Genomic DNA, 21,000 nt, shown 5'->3' on the forward strand with positions numbered 1-21,000 from the left:
ATACCTATGTAAACTTATCCTCTCATCATCGCACAAACTCCTATGCTCAATGGAGGATAATCCACTCTTGGTGGACATGTGCTTAGTTGTGATGTTTATCTCTTTGCTAACTCCCAATCATTTTAGTTGCCTTTATATACAGGCACTTCTAGTGTGTATTTATCTCATAACCAATTATCTGGTATCCAATCGTCTTTATATCCATTCTCATTTGATCATCATTAGTCTCTCTTGTGCTATCTATTGAACTTTTTGATCTTGGTGTTGAATTATTACCTTAGGCAAATTCTTACATGGTATCAGAGCTATATCAAATTCTTACGATAATAAATTGTTATATTGAATATTAAGACATGTCATTCAACATGTGTTAAGGCATTAAAATTTGAAGTGTCTAAAAATAAAGAGTCATTTTTGGGAAACTCAAGAGACCTTCGGTTGTAATGTGAAGAGTCTCTCCTCTTGTTATTGTACCATCTTAAAATGCACACTTGCATTTTAAAACCTTTTAGCACCCTTTTCCATAATTCCTCTCTTAAACCATGGATGAACCTGTGCTCAATGTCTCTTTTTCTCCTCTCTTCCATTTCACTTTTCTTTGTCATCTCTCTCCTTCCAACATGGTCTTCCAAGTGTTATTTTGCTACACTTTTGATCATATCAATCTGTTATCTTTCTACTCTCTCCTAGCACTTTCTATCTACTAGCACTTTCTATGGCCTTTTTAACCTGTCCACTGGGACCAGGTCGACCTAGTCCTCCTAGGTTGACCTAGTCGCCGATGATTGCAGGGTTCGAGGCCTGAAAATCCTCGAGTTTGCCAATTATTTAATTCTACTCCCACGTCGCCATGAGTCGTTTTCCTGCCCGAAAACTAGTATAAAGGAGGCTTGAGGGCTTCATTTTCATATCTCATCTCAATCATTGCTCAAGTAATTCAAGCTCTTTCTCTCAAGTGAAGATTTCTTCCTTTTGCATTCAAGGAGTTCTAGCATTCTAAGTGTTCAAGCAATTAAGTTTCTTCAAGCATTCAAGGATTTTTTTTAGCATTTCCTCTTCAAGATCTAGCATGTTGTTTGCCATCAAGGGAAGAGATATACATTGAGGCATTCATTATCTTCATTGATGCACATTTACATCCATGGCTCCATGATGTGGTTATGGTAGATCCATTGTAATTGAGGAGATATCCTACATCCTTCATACTAAATTCAAGATCTATAATTCAACACATTTATATACATTCAAACAAGGTGAATCCTAAAATTTATCTCGTTTTACAATCATTTACATTTACATTTCTTAGTTACGGTTAATTCCTTAACCTAGGACTTGACCAAGGCGAGCCCTCATCAATCCCCAACCCCCAAACCTTTCTTTTCTATGTTGATTTGCAGGTTGGGAGCAAAAAGAATTACAAATCTGGAACCTACAGTTTGCAAGCTTTCTCGAGTCGTCAATTTCGGAGTCGCAGACTACGTCAACCTAGTTGTAGGACATCCTTCCATGTCAACCTAGTCCTTAAATCTTAGATTTTAGGGAGATTTCTGAGTTTTGTTCCTTTCACCATTTCATTCCAAGATTCGTGGACAGAACTCGAAAAAGTTTTAGATCCGAAAATTCTTGAGTGAAAACACATCTTTCTCTATGCATTTCACGGTGTCTTTCATATTTCATTTGATTTCGTATCTTTACCTAGATTTGCATCTTAATTGGGCTGATTGTATTCACATAGCATCTAGATTTACATTTCCTAAGCAATTAGCTCAATTTCACATTCACATTATCCTATCAAGGGCCTAAGAGAGTGTATTTCTTAGTATTGTATTCCTCTTTACAACCCGGATTTAGTGTTAGCACCCTTCTCCCTTTGGGTCCTAGCTAATCTAATTTGGATCATAAGTGGAATCATACTTGGAAATCCCCTTCTTTCCCTCACATTCATATTTTGAATAGCTCAGTGCCCCATAAAGTGGAAGTCTACATCCTATTAAAGTGCTTCCATTTTACCACTGAACATTTTGGTGAACCCAACATAAACCCCTTTCTTTTTGGAGTTAGATTGTTTGTTTTAGGTGTTAACCTCCTTTTGGTGAACCCGACATCTTACCCTCTTTCTTGGAGTTAAATATTTCCCTCTTGAATATCTCTCTTATTTTTAATTTCATTGGGTGTTTACCTTCTTTTACTGAACCCGTCCATTTACTCCTTTCTTTTGAAGTTAGATCTTTCTTAATCTTTCCTTTCTTTTGCATTGACTTCTTGTCGATTTTAGGGTTAGGACCTCTGATCTCCCTTATTTCCCTCTTTGTATCTAGCATTCCTTTTCATGGATTTTGCAACATTGAGTATGTACTTTTCACACTTTATTATTCAAATGTTTATGGGATCTTGCATACATTTTAATGAATCAATGATTAGTGGGATTTACTCTATATGCACTTATCTTTTTCTGATATTGCACAAGTATTTTAAAGATTTTCGGAACATTATTCCCTTATCTTTGACATTAAACATCACCCTCCTATCAACTTAGATTTACCATATGGAGATGAGTTGCAGATTGATATTGGCCCTTCTCCTAATATACACATTGACTATGGGGATGCATTGATTAGGATAGTCCTATACCTTCTTTTAATCATCCCCCCTTAACGACTCTTGCTTCAATGCATGCTCATTCCTATATAGTGTGCTTTATTGATAGTTATGTTCCTCTTATTGATAATGCCACTATTTGGAATGAACATCTTAATGCTAATATTGACTATTCGCTTCCTCACGAAAGAGTTAACATGATTGATACCTTCTCCTTTGAACATACCAAGCTTCATGTTCCTTCTTTTCCTAATATATATCCTTCTCTTAGTAATATTTTAGAGAAAGAGGAAGACATTATAAATACTTATATCAATGTGACCTTGCCTTCATTTGATTCTCCTAGTAGAGAGGAACCATTAATGGACATCCATAATTTCTATTCTAAGGCTTCCTTGGAAAAAGAGGATAATGGAAATCTCCTTAATACTCTCTCTTCTAGTGATTGGTCTATGGAGGAGCAAGATCTTAATCAAGTTTATCTAGCTCAACCTATTGTCACTCTCAAGGGTTAGGCTTCATCAAATAAACCCCTCATCACCCTCCTTAAGGGTTGTCCTTCCCTAACTCTTAAAGGGGAACCCAGTGATTCTAAGGATTATCATATGGTGTCTCAAACCTATCAGACAAGAAATAATCCTCAGCCTACTACTACTCTTCCACCTTCTCAACCCGTTCTTCCCCCTCCACCTTGTCTTTCTCAAAATCTTGCGTTGGATTATGATTTGGTATCGGAATTGCGTAATAAACCGCTAAGATTTCTCTTTGGGAACTTCTTCAAACATCTCCTACATATCATGAAGCCTTGAAAAAAGATTTAGCCACTCTTCCTACTCCATCTCCTAATCAAGATAACATCAATGCCTTTTTACAATGCATGAATACTACCTCTATCCCACCTCAAATTGTGTTTACTCATCATGACTTACCTCCTAAAGAGATTCAAGATCACTATGATGTTCTTATGGTAGTTGTTTTAGTCCATGGTAATCTTATTCATCGAACTCTAATTGATAATGGATCTGGACTTCATATTTGTAGTGTGGATATGCTCAAAAAAAATCATATTGATCCTTCACATATCACACCTGACATTAATATTATTCATGCCTTTGATAATATATCCAAGACAACTTTAGCCACCATCACTTTACCTATCAAAGTAGGTCCAATTGTTCTGAATACTCAACTTCATGTTATGCCTGGACCTCTCAATTACAATCTTCTTTTGGGTAGACCTTGGTTACATGCTATGCATGTTGTTCCTTCAACCCTTCATCAAAAAGTCACTCTTCATGTGGACACTAAACCAAATAGTTGTCAAAATGTTGAGGAACAACAAAATCAACAATCTAATGATGATCCTCCTTCTAAAAGTACCTTTCTAGGTGATGATTGGGGATCCTTAGATTTCACACCAACCTTTATTGGAGAATATAGAGTTAAGGACTTGCCATTCATGCGTGATCATGTGACTCCTTTCTTCACCAACTTTGTTTCTACTTCTACTCATAAATCTAGTGATAAAAATCATATGCCCTTAGGCAATGGGGGGCATAGGCACTCTTTTAATACCAACATCAATCATAATCTAGGATGTGTGTAACAAGGTATTGAATCTTATTCTTTGTCCACATCCTCTCACATATCTTCTCCTAATCAAGAGTTTATGTTACCTAGACTTCTTCATGCTAAAGTGATTACTAGGCCTAAACATCAAAAGAAACATAGTCAAAGACTCGTGAATCTTCCATTTTGCATGTATAGACCATTATCATGATCACTCTACTAATAATTGTTGAGCTTTGCATTACACAATTCAATAACTCATTAATAAAGTGGTTATTCAAATATCTCCTGATAATGAACTCTCTTTTTCCTCTAATTTCTTTAGATAACATTTAAGACACTATCATGCTTTTCCATGACATGTAACCTTGTTGGCCTTCTTCTTGGGGCTCATTGTCATACATGGTTTGCTTTGTGAGTAGCATAATAGGTCATTTTCTTGTTCCTACACTTGGGGGGCAAGGGAATCATGTCCTTATCTTTCTTGCGGATCCATTATTTCCTTCAGATGAGTGTTATTTGTTTATCATGTCACATCCAATCTTATATAATTAGCAAGTGGGTTTTCATGGTAGATAGATCACTTACCTTGGAGACTCATAATAGTGCATCCTCTTTTATTGAGGATTTCCTTTTCCACTTCTTGCATGGTGTCTCTGCATTCTATCCTTCCATGACCTCATAAGAGCTGTGACCTCTTTGGTTTGGGCTGGGTGTTGCTTGTGGCTACTATCATGATGCTGAAATTGCTTTATCCTTTTTCATCACTTCCTTAAGATGCCAAAATAAGCAATTATTTATCCATCTTAAATGGGGGGGCATACATGATCCCCTTATTTTCTTATGTTTTATTTTTTTGCAAACACACCATACAGAGTACACTAGCATGACACAACTTGCTAGGGCCAGCTACTCTCTCTTTTTACATGTCTTGGATTGGTTGACTAGCATGCCACACACACTTACTAGACCATTTGACCTATCCTAGCGCATACATAAACCATTCTCATAATATAGGAGTACTATATTGTGAGAGTGTAAAGCCGCCACAAGATGCAAATTTGTGGGATTGACTATTGGGGACACAAACCCGATAGACCATTCAATCCTACCACTTTCTTTTCTTTGTGAGATTGACTATTCAATCCTATCCCCTTTTGTGAGATTCACAATAAGGAACACAAACCTTACTAGGCAAGTTGATCACACCTTCTCTCTCTTTCTATCTTTCTAGTGACATCTCTCTTATTGTGATTTTGGGGTTTGATGAAGACTCAAGTTTCTTAGGGGTAAATATGAATCCCGAGTATGGCTTAGAGTACTTTAGCCTTTATGGCTTGTATGATTTCTAGGTTATCTTCAAATCTATGCATTTTTCCTAGCTTGATGATTTCTTTGTCTCCTAAGTTGTGATAAGACCATCTTTTGCTTTTGATTTACTTTACTATGAGTTTGAGGCAACTCCTACTCCCACTAAAGTGGGGGTTAAATGTATTGTCTTAAAATGGATGCACTTGCATTTTAAGACCTTTTAGCACCCTTTTCTATAAATCCTTTGTTGGACCATGGATGAACCTGTGCTCAATGTCTTTTTTTCTCCTCTACTCTTCCATCTCACTCTTCTTTGTCATCTCTCTCTTTCCAACATAGTCTTCCACGTGTTATTTTGCTACCCTTTTGACCATATCAATTTGTTATCTTTCTACCCTCTCTTGGCACCTTTTGTGGCTTGTTTGACCTATCCTCTGCGACCAACTCGACCCAGGTCGACCTAGCCCTCCTGGGTCGACCTAGTCCTTGATGATTGTGGAGTTCGGGGCCCGAATGTCCTTGAGTTTCAAATTATTTATAGCTACTCCCCTATCGGCCTGAGTTGTTTTCCCGCACGAAATCTATTATAAAAATAGGCTTGAGGGCTTCATTTTCATATCTCATCTCAATCATTGCTCAAGTGATTCAAGCTCTTGCTCTCAAGTGAAGATTTATGCCTTATGCATTCAAGGAGTTCTAGCATTCACATGTTCAAGCAAGCAAGTTTCTTCAAGCATTCAAGGATCTTTTGTTAGCATTTCCTCTTCAAGATCTAGCATGTTGTTTGTCATCAAGGGAGGTGATCTACATTGAGGCATTCATTATCTTCTTCATTGATGCACATTTGCATCCATTGCTCCATGATGTGGTTATGATAGATCCATTGCAATTGTGGAGATATCCTAATCCTTCATGCCAAATTCAAGATCTATAATACATCACATTTACATACATTCAAGCAAGGTGAATCGTAACATTTATCTTGTTTTACAGTCATTTACATTTATATTTCTCAATTACATTTTATTCCTTAACCTAGGGCTTGACCAAAGCAAGCCCTCATCAAACCCAACCCCCAAACCTTTCTTTTTTGTGTTGATTTGCAGGTTGGGAGCGAAAAGAATTTCAAATCTAGAACCTACAGTTCACAAGATTTCTGAAGTTGTCAGTTTCGGAGTCGCGGACTACGTCAACCTTATTGTAGGATGTCCTTCCATGTCAACCTCGTCCTTCACTCTTGGATTTCGGGGAGATTTCTGAGTTTTGTTCTTTTCATCGTTTCATTCTAGGATCCACAGACGAAAGTTCAAAAAAATTTTAAATCCAAAAGTTCTCGAGCGAAAACACATCTTCCTCTATGCATTTCAAGGTGAGTCTTTCATTATTCATTTCATTTCATATCTTTACCCTAGATTTGCATCTTAATTGGGCCGATTGTATTCACATAGCATCTAGATTTACATTTCCTAAGTAATTAGGTCAATTTCAAATTCACATTATCCTACTAAGGGCCTAAGAGAGTGTATTTCTTAGTATTGCACTCCTCTTTACAACCCGGATAGTATTAGCACCCTTCTCCCTTTGGATCCTAGCTAATCTAATTTGGATCACAAGTGGAATCATCCTTGGAAATCCCCCTCTTTCCCTCACACTCATATTTTGAATGGCTCAGTGCCACGTAAAGTGGAAGTCTACATCCTATTAAAGTGCTTCCATTTTACCACTAAACAGTTATTTATATCACTTCAAGCAAAGGACATTGTACACTTGAATATCTCATTATCAATAAAATGATCTTTTGTTGTGTGGATGGGTTTTCTCCTTCATTCTAGAAAGGTTTTCTCAAGGTTTTTTTGTGTAGCTATTATATCTATTTTGGTTATTCTTTATTGTTGTTTATAATTGATTTATGGGCTTAATCCAACACCCCTTTGGGGCAAGACCTATATTTTGTAATAATTGTGAATCTATCAAGCCAACTTGTGGTCTTGATGGCTATATATTTAAGGCCTAGGAATAGAGTAAGTAGTGATAAGAGCAATAAGGCCCAAGCTTCTAAGCTCGTTCTTGTAATTCAATTATGTACGGCTGCAACCAAGTAGGCCATATGCTTGGCACATTGTAATGAAATTGTCTCATCATATCTGCATTGGAATTAAAATATTTGGTTGTTCTTCCATATTTTGGTTGTGCTTCCATGTGTAACTCTAGCAAGGTGGTTGGTGAGTGCTAATATCTGGTTGTTTTTCCATATTTTGGTTGTGCTTTCATGTGTAACTCTAGCAAGGTGGTTGGTGAGTGCCTCTTGAGCCATTTGCCCATTGTCCCTTGCATCGTTAACAAATTTCAATCTCTATCTTGGAAAGGGGAGAGACTAATTAAAATTCATATCTCATTTCTAATTACAAATGGGAGGTAGACGTCAAATGTATTGAAAGAGACAAATGATTTGTTACCTAGTGTCCCTTGCGTCATTAACAAATTTCAATCTCTATCTTGGAAAGGGGAGATACTAATTAAAATTCATATCTCACTTCTAATTACAAATGGGAGGTAGACATCAAATGTATTGAAAGAGACAAATAATTTGTTACCTAGTGTGCACTGTGAAACTAATTAAATGTACAAGATGTTGGACATTAGGAAAGTCTCTATAGTGTTTTTCTCAATCAGAAAAATTAGACATTTGTGAGCAATTGAAAACTCACCTGGCTAAAAGGGAATCTAGAGTCCACTAGTAATTCTATCAAAATTATGAAGTTGCATGGAAGTTCCAATTCTACTTTAGTAGTATCTTTAAAAGATCCAGAGATTAAGACAACTTCACAAAACTTCCAAGGTTGCGAAGTGCCTCTATCTGTCCATTTTCCTAATTCTCCATTTAAAATTTTGCAATTGCAAGAAAGGAAAAACTTTTTGCCTTGAGAAAATTACCAAACTTTGAAGATCTTAAGAAAATTACTAGACTTTTGAAGGTCTTGAGTAGTTATTATAGTTTCTAGATTAGATTGTGTAAAACAATTTACAAGTTTTGAGATTTCATTATTCTATCATCTTTCTTCTCCTTATGTTCTCTTGCATCCTAATGATGAATCATGGAATGTAATCCAAAACATTGATGGGTAAAAATTTACACAATTGAATCCAGAAACATGAGAGTATACAAATTTCATATGGATTGTGGAAATCTAATGGATATGGTGCAAAAGTTGTTAGAAACCCAAAAGCTGCAAATGGAGCTGAGACTTTTGTCAAGCAAAGGAATAAGCTCAACCTTATCCATTGAACAACTAAGGTTCTTCAACATGCCAAGCCAAGGTTTTGAAAGCAAACTTAATGGAACAAAAAGACATAACAAGAAGGAAAAATTTTGCCAAAAGAAACGAATGAGAAGGATGTAAGCAAAATAATGATTTTGCACTTAAGGGAGTGTTTGTATGCAAGAGAAAGGCGACAAGGAAAGAACTAGATCTACAAGCATTATAGAGTTTAAACAAAGTGGACCATGGTAGCCTAACAAAGCATAAAATCAGAGTTTGAGAATGCACAATAGGGTTTCCATGCTTGGACAATAATAGAGAACAAAAGTGAACATTTGGCCAAAGCGTAGCAAATAATTTACATATAGTGCAAAATCTCAAGGGACAATTTGCAAACTTTAGTGGCTTCTGTTAATTTTATGTTTAGTTACATCTCATGTAGCTTCCCCTTATAATTTGAAAGGTCACAACACAAAACATAACATTGAAACAGTAAAACACCAACATAATATTTATATTTTATTACCTATACTATTATCTTTTCCTCTTCTCAACCTTTACATCAATTCAATGTCTATTATTTATATAATTCACATTTTTCTGTTTTTAGCAAATTGCATACAAGTAGCTCTAGGTACCCAACTTCTATTTTTCTAAATGTTGTAGCATTACCTTTACCTTTTTTCTCATACCAATCTCCTGGGAACACTATCAAATATGGAAGATGAATCCACAATCATTTCGAAAAAGTCTTATAAAGGCACATTGCACATCTTTATCTTAAACCACCCAACGACTGGATGGGATGTAACCATAGAAATGGGACTCAGAGTTGGTGTGAGACTGGGCAAGGCTGACCCATCTCAGGACTCAACAAAAAATCAGCAAGGCTCGGTAGGGCTCAGAAAAAAACCAATTTCTAGTGAGTCTCACCTAGAGCAAGATCCTCTTGGAACTGTGAATGGAAGTATCAGTAAAATTAACATAACATTAATATGACTTGACATAAAACAACAAAAAAACAAGTAAAAGATTATAACCTTTTAGTCTAATTAATATGACTTAAAACAACAGCAAGAGAAATAAAAAGATTGTAAATTTTAAGGCTATGAGGGGTGTTCCACAAAGTGGAATGCATGCTCTAGAAGATACAAAGGCCAATACTTTTCACTCGCAAATTCCTGGATGTTGAACTTTATTTGAAGTAAATATTTTTCACCAGTGGTCAAAGATAATAAATGATACCTTTTCCAAGTCAACTTGATTAGTTTAATTCTATAATATTTATCAGCTCAATGAAAAACGCTGTATAATAGCTGGGATTGAAAATTCTAACATGCATGCAAACATTGCCCCATGCATATTTAAAATGTTAGATTTGAAGTGTTACAATAAATGATGGTGAAAACGAAACCATTTTGAGATGAATAAAAATTAGAGCTATTATGGTTAACTTAACAGTGCTTGATAAATATAAACTATGGTGGAAAATTGTAAGGTAGGTATCAAAATAAAGTTATAAAAATGAAATTCTGATGAAGTTAAAATATTCACTTGGCTTGGGTTCTAGTGATGCCTCCTACTCTGCTTTGGTGTTGGCTTATCCTAACATGCATGGCATAATATTATGAAAAAACTGGAAAAAATAAAAGAAAAAAACACATGTATTAACCTCTTATTCTCCCATTTGCTCTCACATGTACATCATCTGGGAAAACCTTATCCAGAACACCCCTAAGAACTGCCTGTAAACATGCAGACACACGACAAGAAAATGAGCTGTGGAACACTGAAATATTGGTCAAAATTACTTGCCAGACAAAATTAAAAAGCAAAGACTGTTTGCCCAATACTGGTATCAAGAGATTGCTATATGGTTGCAAAAGGAGCATTCTTGAAGAGCTTACTGGATACATGAAAAATTCTCAGTTTTCAAGGCAGAATATAATCTGAAACTCCTTGTGCCAAAATAGACTATCTGTTCTAAAAGAGATCAAGCCTTTGAATTACATATAATTTCTAAGATTTAGCTATATCTCATGTTCTCAAGTAATGCCAATGACACCAAACATTAAGAATAAGAAAACAAGACTCTTACTCCCAGCCGGAAAGCAGTCCCATTGAGGCGACAGTCTTCTGCTAGCTCCTTGGTTGCCTTCAGGGCATCTTGCATGCTAGCCCCAGATGCAATCACAGCACAAACAATTGCACCGGCTGATGAACCTGCCAACGGTGTGTTCTCCTAAAAACACAAAAGAAGATGATAAATACATGAATGATGTCATGGGTCACAATAAGCCAAACTCAAACAAAACCTAATCTGAACACAAGCAATTCCCTGGCCCGAAGCTTGTGAAGGAAGGAAATCAATATTCCAACAAATTATGCTCGACTTTGTAATCAACCCCAAAATCAAGATTGAAGAAAACACGACTAAACAGATACTGCTTCATGGCTGGCGAACTCTGAAAAGAAGAAATTAAAACTCCTATAATTTCATTAAAAATAGACATGTTCATCAACTCCAAAACCCAAATAAAATTAAAAAATCATTAAACAGCAATCAGTATCTGAAATATAAAAAAATTATTCCAACAACTTCATCATATCTATAAACATTTGAAATTTCCATTGAATCCATACTTCAAATCCAAATGCAAAAAGTACGAAGGAGAGGCAAGATATCAGTTGATAATAATCTCAACAAAAGAAGATAATACTCCCACAAAACCAAAAATCTAGTCATTTCATTTTGACTTCAAAATCTAAAAGGAGAAGAAAAATATGCCTAAACAGAAGAATCTGTTACAAAATTCAAGAATTGGCAGATTAACGGATTTCCGAATGATTGATTGATTAACAGAGGAACAAATGTGTTCCTTATAAAGAATTACAAAGACGTTGTTTCTAAAAGAAACAACGTAGATTGAAGATGAAATTAGAGACAAAACTAAAGACAGGATAGGAAACATTCCTATCTGGACTGAAGACAAAAGAGACAGGATAGGAAACATTCCTATCTAGACTGAAAGACAAACTACAGACAAGTAGTTGACCATTATAGAAAGTATTTAACTAAGGAGATAATATCTTAATAAAAATATTAAAGATAATATCTTAATACCTTCCCTTAATGGTCAACGTATGGATGTCGAAACATTCTGGGATAACTGAGACCCTCCCTGGATCTACAAAATGCTGAAACCAAGAAGCCTTGCCAGAAGAGTGCTATGACTCAAAACAAATTGCAATTACAAAACTTCGTTTTTGTGGAAAAATGGTAAAACCCAGAATCTCACGCAACCTTGCGTATTACAGAAGGAGAAAATCAACAAACCCAGAAAAATAGAAACAGATTCAGAAGGCAAAAAATGCAGCTTCAACTTGATCAGGAAGCTCAACAACTTGTGTTGTTGGCTGGTTATAATGGCAGCCATTGAATCTAGACTGCCCTCCAACATTAGATTAGTCAAAGATGTCATTTCGAAGAATTTAGGTACAAACTTCAAGACTGAAATTCAATAGGCACAGATTTCAAGGCAAATTCCTAGCTGACCCAAAAAATCGATAGGTACCTAGAAGAACTGATACAAAACCAAAAAAAAATTTGAAGTCAAATTTCAAATCCATCGGCTCGAAAATCAAGGCACCTCGAAAAACAGACGACAACCCAATTGAGCTTTCAAAAAACCCACCAAGAAAATTTGATCAGAAAAATTTTCCAAGCCAAAAAGTTAGGGTTTTCTTCGAAAATCCTAGTCGGCAGCCATTGATGGAAAAAATGGCGGATTTCTTGAAAAAATGGTCGATTTTGCTTCCCAGAGCACGATTACAGACTGAGACGTTGCTTGGAAAACAGTCTATGACCTCCAAATAATGGTAGATGTGGCAGTAGATGGTGTTTCTTTTAAAACGCAAAGCCATCAGACACGAGTTGGAAGAAAATCACGCAGGTGCAAGCTGAAGACGCGATTTGTTTTCTCAGTCACGAGTTGGAAAAATGACCAGAGCCGTAGCTGAAGAAAATTGTGATTTGTATACAAGACATCCCGCACAATAGCTGAAGACATGATTTTTCCAGTCGATTTTACTAATCCGGCATGAGCAAAGAAATTGCCAAAAAACGAACACGATTTTGAGAGATGATTAGCAGATAGACCCATTTGGGATTTTTCTCTAGGCCGAAAACCCTAGGCGGGTTTGATAAAAAATTGACGGAAATAATTGTGAAACAAAATTTAAACAAATAATTTCACGAAGAAATTATAAAACTTTTTCGAAAAATTCAAAAATTAGCTCTGATACCATGTTACAAGATTCAAGAATTGGCAAAGTAATAGATTTCCAGATGATTGATTGATTAACAGAGGAATGAATGTGTTCCTTATAAGGAATTACAAGGACGTTGTTTCTAAAAGAAACAACGTAGACTGAAAGCGAAATTAGAAACAAAACTAAAGACAAGATAAGAAACATTCCTATCTGGACTAAAGACAAAAGAGACAGGATAGGAAACATTCCTATCTAGACTGAAAGACCGACTACAGACGAGTAGTTGACCATTATAGAGAGTATTTGACTAAGGAGATAATATCTTAATAAAAATATTAAAGATATTATCTTAATAGAATCAACCCGTTATATGATCCTACAAAGGAAAAACTAAAGCACTGCACCGGATTCATCATAATCAGAACAGAACAAGGTTATCCAATAACAACCTGTAAAAGGAGGAAATTATATTTTGTAGGAGTTGATGAAATCTAACTCCACAGTTGCCAAGATCACCTGCAGTGCAAATAGCTTGCTGAAGAGAAACCTAAGGAGCAAGAGCTTGAAGGAAACAAAGCAACCATGTTGGAGTTGATGAAATCCAACTCCGAAGACGCCCAAGATCGCCTGTATGCAATAACTTGTCAAAGGGAAGCCAAGGAAGGAAGAGCGTGGAGTAAGGGAAAAACCCTAAACGGACATGAGAGACAAAATATGCAAAACAATGAAATTGTATTTACAATGAGAGAGAGACCAAATATAAAGGCCTCAAGGAAGCATGTAGAACAAGCTGGAAGGTGGTAGAAGATAAGGTTGACAACTAAGCACTCTTCCACAAAAAGGTGGAACATGCTAGAAGGGAACAAACTCCCGTGTTGTCAACAAACTCATTACAACATGCATTCTATATACTTAAGCTTACTTAGGTTAATACATTTATTTAATATTTAGTATTTAATGCATGTTGTGATGAGTTGTTGACAACATGGGAGTTTGTTCCCTTCTAGCATGTTCCACCTTTTTATGGAAGAGTGCTCGGTTGTCAACCTTATCTTCTACCACCTTCCAGCTTGTTCTACATGCTTCCTTGAGGCCTTTATATTCGGTCTCTCTCTCATTGTAAACACATCTCATTCTCATTGTAAATACAATTTCATTGTTTTGCATATTTTGTCTCTCATGTCCATTTAGGGTTTTTCCCTTGCTCCACGCTCTTCCTTCCTTGGCTTCCCTTTGACAGGTTATTGCATGTAGGTGATCTTGGGCATCTTCAGAGTTGGATTTCATCAACTCCAACATATTTAACCAATAAATTCATATCTAAAAAATTTCATCAACTCAAAAACTAATAGCTAAAAAAAACTAGACACAAGTTCTCACAATTTTACTTCTCAAAAGAAGAAAATACAACTCACAATTTTACTTCTCAAAAGTAGAAAATACAACTCACACAGGATTCGTGACCACTCAATGTAACACCAATTCCAAAACCAAACCTGCAACGAAAAACTAAATAAAGAAAAAATAACAGAAAAATGTTTCACAGAAAGAACTAAATCTATGTTCCACAGTGTTTTGGGGACAGGGACGGGTGACATGTTTCCAGGACATTTCCTAGAGCACCAAAAATAGGGAAAGGCAGTGGACTGCACTGTAGAAACTTTTAAATATGTATGTGTGTGTGTGTGTGTGTATTTATGAATTTTTCAAAATATAAGATAATTATGGACATTTATGGTGAAATCAGAAAATGTACTCTCTGAGATTAAAAAATAAGCCTGCGGCTCCAACACTTCGATGCATGCATGAAACATAGATACAAATTGTTGTCAGGTTGGAACCATTAGTTAATCTCAAAACCCACTTGGATTTGTTTCTACTTTTTTGTCTTAAGAAAAACATTGAATCGTGTTAGTGTTACAATGTTACATTGAGGATAGGAACAGGTGGAAGGCAGGGGAAGTGTTTCCGGAACGTTTCCTAGACGACCCAAAATAGGGAACATGTCCCCGTGTAACATAGAACTAAAAAAATTCATTAGTTCCAAAAATTTCCTTCAAATTCAAAACCCAAATACAGAAAGGAAAGATTAAAAAGGCATGTTACCACCTTAATATCAATCTAAACACTCTTTACAGGGCAAAAGAAATTAATAGCCCACTAAAATCATTACATCTGAACATTCTTATCTACTGTAGATTCCACATTCCACGTGACTAAATAAAAAATCAAAAGAAGCAACCTTCAGTGGGTAATCCCGGAAAGAAACTAACACTCCGAAATATCCCTCATATAAACATTATCATCAACTTCAAAATCCAAATTCAAACTAAAAAAACCAATATTTTGAGAAGAAAACATTCTTTTCAATCAGACATTGTGTCAACTATTTCCTTGAGCTACAAAACACATCGTCAGGACAAAATATGTTTAAAGTTAAACAGATGTAGATCATAAACAATCTCAGAAATGAAGAAAAAACAATTCAATAGTTCTGTCAAGGATTTTACTGAGCTCCAGCAGCCAATATCAAGAAAAACGAAACAGAAGAAACATTATGTACAATCTCTGAAAATAAATTATAATCAAATCAAGACATCTAAGTTTTTTACCAATTAATGCCAGAATTGAAAGGGAAGAAAATTTAATCAACCCTAAGCCAGGGGTAGTCTCTCAAAAGAAAAAATAAACAATACCAAAGTGCAAATTACATCTTCACATTGTCTTCAAGACCAAGACCCAAATTAAACTTAAAGTTTTAGTTTCTAAAATGCCCGAAAAAAAGGCTAATCAAGGACAAGTTAAAATCAGTATCACATCTAAAGCGGTTTAGATGTCAAAAGGTTTGAATTTGAATTTGTTGCCGGCAACACAAAATTGTCGTGAAGTTTGGTAAGGGAAAAAATTCCACATTAAATTTGCCATATATAAATTTAATATTTTTTAAATAAAAGTAGTATATATCCACAAAATTATCAAGAAAGGATAATGTCGCTACATGTATTTAAAACCATTTTGATGAGCATTATAATAAAAACCAATAACCATGTGAGTCCCAATTGTGAAGGTTTTTTTTGTCAAACAGGTACAATCAAGAGTTGAGACTTTAGAACTCCATAAATGCTCCAAGTCATCAACAACACTCGGCTCATATGATGTAGCCTTATCATCATTCCTCAATTCATAATCAAGAATCAGGCTAACCTGCAACAATGTTGTGAAGAAAATGTGGAATCACATTTGCTATTTTGTTAATGAACAATTTTAAATTGCTGCAAATGTAGACAAGATCTCCCAACTTTCTGAACAACAACTTGTTCCTCTTTTTGTAATGGATGTGATCAAAGCAACTCTGGTTCCTCTCACAAGGTAATGAACTAGCTCTTTTAATCAATATTCAAATAGAAAAATAATTGTAGCTCAGGTGTTTGTGCTCCATAGGTCATCCACCATTGATACCCAGCTAAATCAATTTTTGCCATGTCATATTTGGTTGCTAACATTCCAAACATTCTTTATACTCTCTTGTATTTCCAACATTGATCTCTAATTAGACAAGATCTCCCAACTTTCTAATCAACAACTTGTTCCTCTTTTTATAATAGATGTGACCAAAGAAACTTTGGTTCCTCTCACAAGCCGATGAACTTGCTACATGAATCAATATTTGAATAGACAAGGAACTGTAGCTCGGGTGTTTGTGCTACATAGGTCATCCACCATCTATATCCAACTCAATTTGTGCCATGTCATATTTGCTTGCTAACATTCCAAACACCATCTAAATCGCTTGTTTACTGGGGTTCTTTTCTACCCTACAACTATTCTATGTAATAAGATGTAAATTAGACAAATTGATACAATCAAAACCATGTAATTGGCCCACACTCTCTGATAAGTACAACATAAATACTAATATATTGTTATATAGCACTCACTTTGAAGAGTCCAAAATATAAGCTCTATTAAATTCATTATACTGGGATATAGTTACATCTCCAAAAGCAAATTTTAATAAGCAAAGCATAGACACACTAATCAAGAGCCACATTTTACATGATGAAAGGGGATGCAAATACTTGAAATGTTAAATATGTTATATTTTTAGATTTCCACATATAACTATGTCATTTTTTAAAAGTACAAAACACTCGACTTAGTTAGGCATGGAGTTAGATGATCCACGGCATTCTTCAATGTTTAAGACTGTAAATTAGAGAAATTTTAAACTTATTGTAAACCTCGGTGGGCTCCCATTTGATAAACTGTAGACTTGAGAAATAGAATTCAAAACAAACCAAAAACTTTTTGTCCAGAAAGCTAAGCGTTCTTAGTAGCTATTCAATTATATCGATCAAAAACTTACCGCAAATTTAAAATATCGGAACAATAATGATCTTTAGGCCTTGAGAGTCATCATTGTTACTCATCGTTTTGTTCAACTTATTACGTATGTTATTTATCATGGCCATTTAAGTTAGTTCATGACTTCACAGATAAGGCTCAAGGAAAATTTGAATTTGAATTTGAATTTTTTGTGCAAGACACTCAATTCTGCATATTAGTAAGTCCCTTGATCTAATATGGAAAGGCCTTAATGGCTTAATGCTTGATCCCCACCCCATGCGCAACACACACACACGCATATATGTATATCCATTTGACGAAGGATTACTTTGCGTGAGATGCTTCAGTAAAATCTCTTAAAGAGCTTACATGGGGTTTATGAATTCATATCGATGTAGCTTTATAATCGATTCATTTGGATGGACAGCTAAATTTGCATAGAACGTTGCAAAATCTCACAAACACACCTAGATTGAATAGTGTTAAATGGAATGAGTTCGAGCGGTATAATATAGGTTTTTTCCAAGTAAATCCCCAGATTTCAAATTCTCCGAAAGAATTGAAATTGTCTAAAACAAGTCTCCAATAGACCTGGTGCAAGTCACCAGGCGAATTGAGTGGGCGCGAGGATGGTGGAAGTTCCAGTTTAAGATTTTAAGATTAAACTGATGAGGACTTCAAGAAAATCTGTTGAAGAAATTATATCAATTTTGCTAATTTATGTTGATGTAGCTTAACAATGATACCGTCTTAATAGACAATTAATAACTTCAATGCGCGTAAATGATACAGATAAAACGTTAAGATACAATATAGGTACTTTACAAGTATATTCCCGGATTCAAATCCTCCAAAGAAAAGGCGTTAAAATAGGGGAAAATAGCAAATCCAACTCGATGGATATGTTATACCTCAACAGACCTGTAAAGTACCGGAAGAATTTGAAGGGTGGAATTTTCAGTTTGTACAGTGTGAAGCTAGGTGAAAGCCTCGGATGAATTTAATGGGCAGCTAGGAGGAGGGGCACAACACTCGATTTGAACAGTAGAGGTTTGGGTTAATCATCAAAATGCCAGGTGAATTTGAAGGCAGTAATATCTCGGCCAAAGGTGGCTTCGAAAGGGGAAATTAATATTAAATGGATTGTAGCGTTACACCTATTGAGTTTGAGAGAAGATAAAGCTGGCCAATCATATCAGCTGAAGGTGGCTCCGCAAGGGGAATATAACGGTAAAACAAGTACTGGGAAATCCAGCCATCATGAAATTTCCTATTCCCACAAACGGTGTGCAAATTCCAAACATACACTGAATGTTTTGGAGAAAGTGCAGAAACTAAAAGCAAATTATGTTACCGTGATATATCCTTTCTCTATTAGACACTGTGCGACGCCCAGATGATAAGGAAACAATAAACCCGCGGCAGAGAAGCTGAAACCGGGGCTGGTAATCACGCGCCTCTCTTTCTCCGCCTCCACGTCCTTCTTCCTCTGCTCCCACAACACTGACGGATCAATTTCATCCTTGGTAACCGACGATATTTCATCATCCGTCTCAATTTCATCCGTTTTAACAAACCTATAAAGCCCAGAATTCTTCACCACGTATTCCAGTCCTGTCACAGACAAAATCGCATTCTTCTGCTCAGATTTTCTGTTTTTCAACAGCAGTGAGGCGATGCTGATGAAGAAATCGCCCGTGGCAACGGCAAGCGACCTCTTCTCGTTCACAATCTGTTCTTTCTCTTTCTCGTGAGTACTTGTTGAGAATCGAACGCGGAACCTCTTCCCGCGCATGGGAAGCAACCCATTGGAGCTAGAAACCCTATACCCCAGGGAATTCAGTCTACTCTTGCTCACCATATTCAAGTTATAGAAAATTGAAGAAGCAGCAGCCGGTGGTGCCATTGACACAACGGCCGTCACCATTGGTATTATAACTAGCCCTTACCTCCTGCGCTTCATGTTGTGCCACAAACAACCCAATTGGGCTTGGTGTTTGGCAAGTTTGTATACAGTGAAGCTGCCGGGAATTGAACCTTTGACATCTTGTTCCACGTGGCGGAAAACGAAGCACACAAAGCCCCCGCTTTCCTCTAAGGTTAACTTGCGTGTCGTTTGCGTGTCACTGCTCCTCCTACTATATTGGCGACATTAACAAGGAGATGTGATGGCGGTGCTAGATTCACAAGCTCCCTATCAGACAAGGGAGAATCAAAAAAAGATTCAAATCTTCGCATTCAACGAGGCACCGGTCCCATGGGGGAGAGGCTTGCTCTAGTGAAGGATTTTAATAATCTACCCAACCGAGAGATTGGCTATTAAATTATTATTTAATATTAATTTAAAATTATAAATTCTCTATTTTGTAAATTTCTAAGAATTAATAGACTAAAATACTCAGTCATTCTGTGAGTTGCATAGACTTGCATAGCCTAATCCAGTTGTAATCCTTTGACTAATTTTTCAATTCTTCAATATATTTTGATATTGAAATTAAATTAAATGACATAGAGATTTTTTTGGTATATTGAGCAAAGAGTGCTACAAGAATAGGATAAATGATTGGAGGATTTTAATAATGTTTATGATCATTAATCTAAAGGATCGTGTCACAATCTAATTTTGGAATGACTCGGCTATCCTCAAACAAAATGCACCTTTGACCAAAATTGAAAAAATCGAAAATACAATAGATTTTGCTAAAATTTTCAACATTTGTTATTCATGATCTATATGTTCTATAATCGAAAACAACAAATAAATTGAGAAAATTTCATTATGTTTTTGGAGTTTTGAAGAAAAAAAAAGTTTTCACTTTTGGTGCATTCTGTCTCGAGCATGGTCGGCATCATTTTTGAATATATTGTCACGTAGATTAATGTTAGACAATTTATTGGAAAATGAAAGAATGTTGATTACAAAATTTAATTTTTATTGTGAACTACAAATCAATTTAAGTGCAAACACGTGTCATTGTCAATAGCTAAAGATCATGATGAATCTTTAAATTTGATCATAATCAGTAGCTTTTGAGGAGGCGCTAAAGAAGGAATTTGTCTTTTTTTCTTTTTCCCACTCTTTTTAGCCTTTCTTTATGTTGTTTTTCTTAATTATATACAATTTTTCCTTAGTCCTAGATGTTGTTTCCCAGAATCACTTGTCAAAGTTTTCTTATGATTGGTACAAAAAATAAATTATTGAAGAAGGAACTTTCTTAAATAAAATAAAAAGGTTGGGGAAAGAGTGGCATTTTTAAGGGGAGATTCTACTCCATTTACGGGAGGCTAGGAGATTGAGAACAGTGTTGCACAGGTTGAAGAAATGGCACGAGATTAAACAAGGCACTCGAAGGTGGAGAGACTTCCTATAGAGTCCCTAAGATACTCAATTTTATCCAGTTTCTTCCTACTATTAAAATCTTGCTTAGAATCATGCTCAAAATTATTTAATGGTGGTTGTTGCTTCTAGAGGGGAAAAAAAAAAATTTATCTTAAATCTTGGAGAAATATTGTAGATTATTTGTGTATGCTTCCAACATCATAGAATATGGGTGATTGAATGGTGTGTTCCTAATTAGTCTTCTATTTGTATGTTCAACCTTCCATTAACGGCCACCTATGAAGCATATGGTAATAATAACTA

The 21,000-nt window shown here is 35.7% G+C and overlaps 1 protein-coding gene across 1 annotated transcript in view; it reads right to left on the reverse strand.

Annotated features, from left to right (window-relative positions):
- Window positions 1-19,339, reverse strand: part of LOC149532556 (Acyl transferase/acyl hydrolase/lysophospholipase superfamily protein) — a 43,385-nt gene extending 24,046 nt beyond the window's left edge. Inside the window, exons 1-3 of the mRNA XM_089807206.1 lie at window positions 18,712-19,339; window positions 10,837-10,980; window positions 10,411-10,483 (exon numbers count right to left, since the gene is read on the reverse strand). Coding sequence (XP_089663332.1) covers window positions 10,411-10,483; window positions 10,837-10,980; window positions 18,712-19,284 — 790 coding nt within the window. The 5' untranslated portion in view covers window positions 19,285-19,339. The remainder of the gene's footprint in view (window positions 1-10,410; window positions 10,484-10,836; window positions 10,981-18,711) is intronic.
- Between the last annotated feature and the right edge of the window lie 1,661 nt (window positions 19,340-21,000).

Source organism: Cupressus sempervirens, chromosome 10 (assembly GCF_028749045.1).
Source record: "Cupressus sempervirens isolate cs-2001-9-10 chromosome 10, ASM2874904v1, whole genome shotgun sequence".
Lineage (NCBI taxonomy): Eukaryota > Viridiplantae > Streptophyta > Pinopsida > Cupressales > Cupressaceae > Cupressus > Cupressus sempervirens.